The sequence below is a fragment of the Priapulus caudatus genome, unplaced genomic scaffold (genome assembly GCF_000485595.1).
Source record: "Priapulus caudatus unplaced genomic scaffold, Priapulus_caudatus-5.0.1 Scaffold425, whole genome shotgun sequence".
Taxonomy (NCBI): Eukaryota; Metazoa; Priapulida; class Priapulimorpha; order Priapulimorphida; family Priapulidae; genus Priapulus; species Priapulus caudatus.
Genome location: NW_014577486.1, coordinates 395,880 through 402,840, shown reverse-complemented (window position 1 = coordinate 402,840; position 6,961 = coordinate 395,880). Strand labels below are relative to the sequence as shown.

The following is a 6,961-nucleotide window of genomic DNA, read 5'->3' as shown; positions in this document are numbered from 1 at the left end:
CGATGTGTAGACAATATCGGCACAGTTCCTCACGCGCGCAATGCAAAATCTTGAATGTTCTTTGAAATCTCGAAGCTACGCGCGGTTGCGAAATTAAAAGGAAACGAATATAATTCGTTCACTGCCCCCCGCCCCGCACAGCTCGCAAAAGAGTTTTTGCTCGGCCCAATCGTTTTAACACGTATCAATACGGGAAGAAGCGTCTCACTTTCAATCCGCGCCGTCGCTGAGACTGTTCGCTCGAATGTCAATTAAGCTATACTATTGTATTACGGTCACGGACGCGCCGACGCCGCGACGTGCCGACAACGACGGCGTGACGGACGAACGACGACGACGACGGCTGGACGACGGCGACGACGGCACGGCGACGCACGACGATCGATGATGACGACGACGATGATGACAGATGACGACGACGACCCGACGACCTCGACGCGACGACGACGACGACGACAACGACGACGACGACAACGACAGACGACGACGACGAATCGACGGCCTCTACAGCTGTGCAGATGTCAGCGATACAAGTGGCGCTACTGAGCAATGCGCGTCCGGTTTATAGCCAGCCGGCGCCGTGAGGCAAACGACACGCCGCCCACTAAAAGTTGCACTTAGCGGGATTTCAGAACCTAACAGACGTGCGGCTTTGCGAGGACTGGCCCCCACTGCGGCGTGCCGGCGGTGCGTCTCCTTCCCCGTGCGATATGCATACTGCTATACTGTGTGGATGGACTGGATGGCACGGCGACGGGACGAGCGGTGTGCTTAGCGACACTCCACGCATTAAACAAACACCGATGTCGTCGGCCTAATGCCAATCACCTTGGAATCACACACGCGCCACACGTGACTACGCACACACACACACAACACCACACAACACACCACACACACCACACACACACACCACACACACACGACACAACAGGAACCCCTCTCCCCGTACAACACACACACGACCCCCACCTCACCCCACCCCACACGCACATCCGTGCATCATCCCTACACTTATTCGCATCTCCCGCCCAGGTCGATTCGAACCACTAGGAGGCGGTTCGTCCCTGACGGAGTGCGTGTGAACTTGTTGCTGACATAGAGCGACCGTCTTCGCGTGCCTCGATATACTTCTTCGCACGTTCTCCTCGCAGTTCTAGTCACAGTATTACACTAGGCGAGCGTGACGACTCACACACGCCCAGGCGACGGCGCGCAGCTCGTCGTTAATATTGCTCACCTGAGCGCCTCGGATAGTTGTGCGCGGGGGTCTGAATACTGCTTGGGGTGGGTGCGGGGCCCGGGGCGGCCCGCCAGCACGAGCGGTGCTGTTTGTTAATTGCCGTGTTCCAGCCGACCTGGGCAACGGTCTACGTAATTACTGACTGTAAAGTCGAGAACTCTGCTTCCCAAGTGTCGATACGTCTCTCTTCTCTCTCGCGAGCCGCTGGAGCGCTCTCCTCTCTTTCTCTCTCGCTCTCTCTCTCTCCGCGCGCTTCTCTCTCTCTCTCTCTCTCTCTCTTCTCTCTATATTTCTGCTTCGCTCTCTCTCGCGCTCTCTCGCTCTCTCTCGCGCCTCTTCTCGCTTCTCTCTCTCCCTCTCTCTCTCTCTCGTTCTCTCTCTCGCTTTCTCTCTCTCTTGCTCTTCTTTCTTGAGTTCGATTTCTTCCCTTACCTCTACCTCGCCGCGACTGTCTCTCTCATATTTTAAGCATCACTTACGGCTTCTCACTTTTTCTTTATACCATCCGTTCTCTTCTCTTATTCCCATTCTCTCTCTCTGCTCTCTCTCTCTCTCTCTCTCTCTCTCTCTCTCTCTCTTTCGTCCTCCTTCTCTCTCTCACTCTCATCCTACTCTCTCTCTGCCTATCTTTCTCTGGCTACTCTCGTCTCTCTCTCCTCTCTCTCTCTCTCGTCTCTTCTCTCTCTCTCTCTCTCCTTCTCGCTCTCTCTCTCCTCTCTGACTCTCGCTCCCTTTCTCTCTCTCTGTCTCTCTCTTTCTCTCTGTCTCTCTCTCTTTCGGACTCTCGCTTCTCTCTCTTTTGACATATCTCTCCTCTCTTCTCTCTCTCTGCTCGCTTCTCTCTCTCTCATCTCTCTCTCTCCCACACACACCACACACACCAACACACACACACACACACACACACACACACACACACACACACACCGACACACACACAGGCCCCACGTATCTATCTCAGGCTTCTTTCTCTCGCTCTTCGCCGCGCAGATAATATCTCCCTCTCTCTCTCACTCTGTCTCTGTCTCCCTCTCTCCTTCCCTCTCCCCTCCTACTCGCTCGCTCATCGCAATTTCCTTCCTTCACGCAGCTTGTCGGAGTTCAGCGATGAGAATATGATGATTCCTACAACCTGCGCATCTGTTCGTTCGGCCCCACGCTGCTGCCCCATAGAAATGAAAGACCAGGTAAATTAGGTAATCAGGTATATAGTAACCTAGGTATATAGGTCAACCTGGTAAATAGGCTAACCAGGTAACATAGGTAACCGAGCTATATACCCGGTAACCTGTAAATACGGTAACTCAGGTAAATAGGTCACCTGTATATAGGTAACGCAAGGTAAATACGGTAAGAAATGAACGACCAGGTAAATAGGTAACCAGGTAAATAGGTAACCTGGTAAATAGGTAACCAGGTAAATAGGTAACCAGGTAAATAGGTAACCTGGTAAATAGGTAACCAGGTATCCGCATCTTCTGCCACCATTGTCGCCGCGGCTGTTCGCGGTTGGAGAGCAAAGCAATCAGCTTCTTCTTCCTTGGCTTCTCTCTGTCTACGACTCTCACCTCTTCCTTGACTTTTCTCTCTCTTTTTGTAGAAATCAACGAGACCAGGTAACTGCGGTTGTAGCAAAGCAATCAACGCAATCAGGCCTCTCGTTCTTTGGTTTCTCTATCTGCATGTGACTCTCGACTCTTGGCGTAGCTGGCCGAAAAGATCCCCCCAATTGAATTTCATATCGAGAGATTTTTGCAAAGGGATTCCTTTTTTGTAGAACGCATAATGATATTTATTACGGGGGGTTTGCGTTTATTAGTTCATAAACAGTCATCAATGTTTTCATCACAAATTCTCGAAATTGTGCCACCGAGGGGCGCCAGTGTCTACATCTGTTCTCGTTTCTGCACAGCGCACATATATATATATATATATATATATATATATATAATAGACTACCTTTATATATATTATATACACTACATATATATATATATATATATATATATATGGGGGGGGGCTTACGTGTTCGTACAATGCTATAGCGTGACGTAAGCTAGCGAGCTGGGGTAAAATATAAACACTGTATATAACCAGCCTCGTGCGTGCGTTATTTCTCCCACAGCTACACCAGCAGAATGCTATCATCGAGCTGATGAAGAACATGTTAGTCTATCACGAGGAGATATTCCCCAAGGATGTTACCGGTGCAACCTACGAGAAGTACTTTCTCTCGCCAGGAGACGAAGGGTGCGTTCGAGAACTGTATAGATGCTGGAACGAACAGCGCGCAGATTTTGTTCGTGTTCGCTTTTCGTATGTTCGTGGTTGTTCTTTATTTTCGCATGTATTTGTGGTTGTTCCTTAGTTTGTGTTATATCTGTGGATGTTCGTCGGTTTGTCGTGTATTTGTGGTTGTTCATAGGTTTGTTCTATACCCTTTTAGGTGTTGTCTATTTTATCCGAGAGTTGTGGCTGTTCCTTAGTTTAGCATATGTTCGCGGCTGTTCCCTAGTTTGTCCTATAGTCCTGGTTGTTTCCTGTTATATCCTATAATTGTATTTGTTTCCCGACCTTTCATATACTCGTGGGTATTTCTCAATATATCCTTTAGTTGTGACTGTTCTAACTTGTCGTAAACGATTACTGTAGTTGGTTTCTAGTTTAACCAGCGCAGATATGCCTACCGTGTTTGGGCTTCCCACTTATCTTTTATTCCACTATTCGAACTAGCAGTGCACTTTTTTCACAAATATGCCGCGTTTCATCTATGTACGTTACACAATAAACAATCTAAATATTATTCCGACGATTAATGCCGATTCAGGCACGTTGCTATGGATACAATTCGTCATGCAAATCTGTCGGCGCGACATAATGCTTATTGTGATAACGCTAATACGTCACGTCATATATACACGATAAAAAGAATTTCCCCGAGTAACGGAAGCCATACGAGATCAATATTTTAGTCGCATTTTATTGTCTTGATGGGGTCGCACCCGTGCAACGCATCTCCTGCAAAACAAACACGACAGATCTGCTATCGTTCTCGACATTGCACCGCGCCTCTGCATACATCATTGATAGCGCGTCATTTGTAACGAACACTCGGAGGGAAAACGTGAATAATTTATCCGGATTAGCTGATCGATATGTCGCGTGGTTGTTATCTTGAACTGCGGTTCCATTGTTGTGTGTGTGTGTGTGTGTGTGTGTGTGTGTGTGTGTGTGTGTGTGTGTGTGTGTGTGTGTACCTTGCCGAAAAAGAATCGATACGTTCCGCAGGAGCGGAAGAGCTTTTGATCAATTACCAGTAAACTGTTGTTATCGAATTAAGGCGCAATGCGTACGGACGCTCTGCGTCTGTAATTCAGCCCCTTTGATGATGTGCTGTTTGTTCTTAGTGACCACTATCACTGTCACATCATAGACCGGGCTCAAGAATTCCGGCGTTCGGGTTAGGGGAAGGTTGGTTTACGCCTTGTGCGTGTGTGCCCGTGCCCGCGTTCGTTCGTTCGTTCGTTCGGGCATGTATACATGCCTACGTGCGTGCGTGCGTGCGTGCGCGCGCGCGTGCTGCGTTAATGTGCGTGCGTGCTCGCGTGCGTCATGTGTGTGTGTGTGTGTGTGTGTGTGTGTGTGTGTGTGTGTGTGTTTGCGTTCGCCCTTTCGTGCGTGCGTGCGTTCGTGCGTGCGTGCGTGCGTGCGTGGTGCGTTTATGTACGTGCGCGCGCGTTCGTGCGTGCGTGCTTTCGTGCGTGCGTGCGTGCATATGGTAGCATTAGTGCTCGTGTGACATCGGCTTGGTGATTCTTTGCTGCAGCTGAAGCAAACTTTCATAACAACGATTATAGTTAATAAGCGCGTCAAACAGGTAATGCGTGGCGAAGCACAGTCATGTCACCAGGACGACGAACGAGTTAGAAGCAGACGACATCTGCTGCAGTCGCTAGCAGACAGCAGAAATTCACCGCACGAAATAGAAACAGGAGTATCTACAGGAAACAGACTATATATATATATTATACATTCCTGGTAGAATCGGAATAATTTTTAATTATTTATGCCTCTTGTAGCTCCTAGATTTTTTAAACGTTTTTAATTCCAAGTTGCACGTAACGCAAAACTGTATTTCGAATTTAAATTTTAGAGGCGGAGAAATGCACAGAACACGCCGCGAACCGATTGAAATCCCCGTTGTTGCAGACGTGAACACGTGCTATCAATGTTAATGAGAACAAATTACTACACAAGTGACAGCAACGCGTCTCAACGATTGGATTCTCCCGTTCGCCCGCGACCACTGTTTAAAGATTCCTAGCGGACGCGTTTCTAAAACAACCAAAGCCCCTTTACGGTACGTTACTAAAGTTCTCAAGTGCTTCAAACGACGGTTATACACCCGGTCGGATAATGCGACTGAATTTTTTTGCATTAAATACAAACGTTTCAGATTATAGTAAATAGATAAACTCAATCCGTCGCGCAAATTCTGGGGGAAATCCTGATAAGTATTGCGCGGTAATTCTGGGCACGCGTGCAAGTAATTCTTGCTTTAATATCCTTTCTCGCTCGTCTCAACGCTGACTCAACATGTATATGAAGGTATTGGTCGCTACACAAGCGAGGAGCGTCTCCTTACATCCACCGTCACCCGCAGCCCCCGTTGCGTCGACGGCGTCGACGGCGACGACGGCGACGACGGCGACGACGACGAAGATGATGACGACGACGACGACGACGACGACGATAACGACGGCGACGGCGACGACGACGAAGATGATGACGACGACGACGACGACGACAACGACGACGGCGACGGCGACGACGACGACGACAACGACGGCGACGGCGACGACGACGAAGATGATGACGACGACGACGACGACAACGATAACGACGGCGACGGCGACGACGACGAAGATGATGACTGGGTTGTGTGCGCGCCATTTTATACATTCGAATGGTTTTCTCTCTCATGCAGGTGTCAGTGGATTGGTGGCAGGGTAGCATCGAGGGAAAGGAAGGTCTCGTGCCGGATAAATACATAGCTGTTGCAAAATCGAGGTGCGTACATAATCATACAGACACGTTTGACAACCGTCACTCTACGGCTTCCTTGATTTGAATTTGATTTGAATTTGATTCGAATTTGAATTTGAATTCGAAATTGGATTGAAATAATTTGAATTTGATTCTTCTCGCATTGAGTTACAACCGTCAACTCTACCGCGTCCGTGATTGAGATTTGAATTCGAATTGAATTTGAATTTGAAATTGAATTGAAATCATTTGAATTTGACTCTTCTCGCATTGAGTTACAATATTGGATAAACGACATTCGTTAGACGGGCTGTCATCCTTGCAGACTTTACTAGGAATGTGAAAATTCTAGGAAATCTTTCCTAACATGCTGGAGGGCAACTGAACGTTGTTAGTAACATCACGATCGGTTATGACTGCTGTTATAGATCTAAAATGTCATAACCTTTGAAGTTGTGGAAGTTTAAAAGCAAAGATTATGACATTTTAGAGCTATGAAGGTCATGTCAATTATTTGTGGTTTTTCTGACAACGGGGTACCTGATTTTCTTTCCTCCGTAACATACATTGCTGTGTTCTTTCCTCCGTAACATACATTGCTGTGTTCTTTCCTCCGTAACATACATTGCTGTGTTCTTTCCTCCGTAACATACATTGCTGTGTTCTTTCCTC

General features: G+C 47.9%; 1 protein-coding gene across 1 annotated transcript in view; it reads left to right on the top strand.

Moving 5' to 3' along the window:
* The window catches only part of LOC106810270 (SLIT-ROBO Rho GTPase-activating protein 1-like), a 72,800-nt gene that overhangs the window by 15,043 nt on the left and 50,796 nt on the right, over positions 1-6,961 (top strand). Inside the window, exon 12 of the mRNA XM_014813563.1 lies at positions 6,231-6,313. Within this exon, the coding sequence (XP_014669049.1) occupies positions 6,231-6,313 (83 nt within the window). The remainder of the gene's footprint in view (positions 1-6,230; positions 6,314-6,961) is intronic.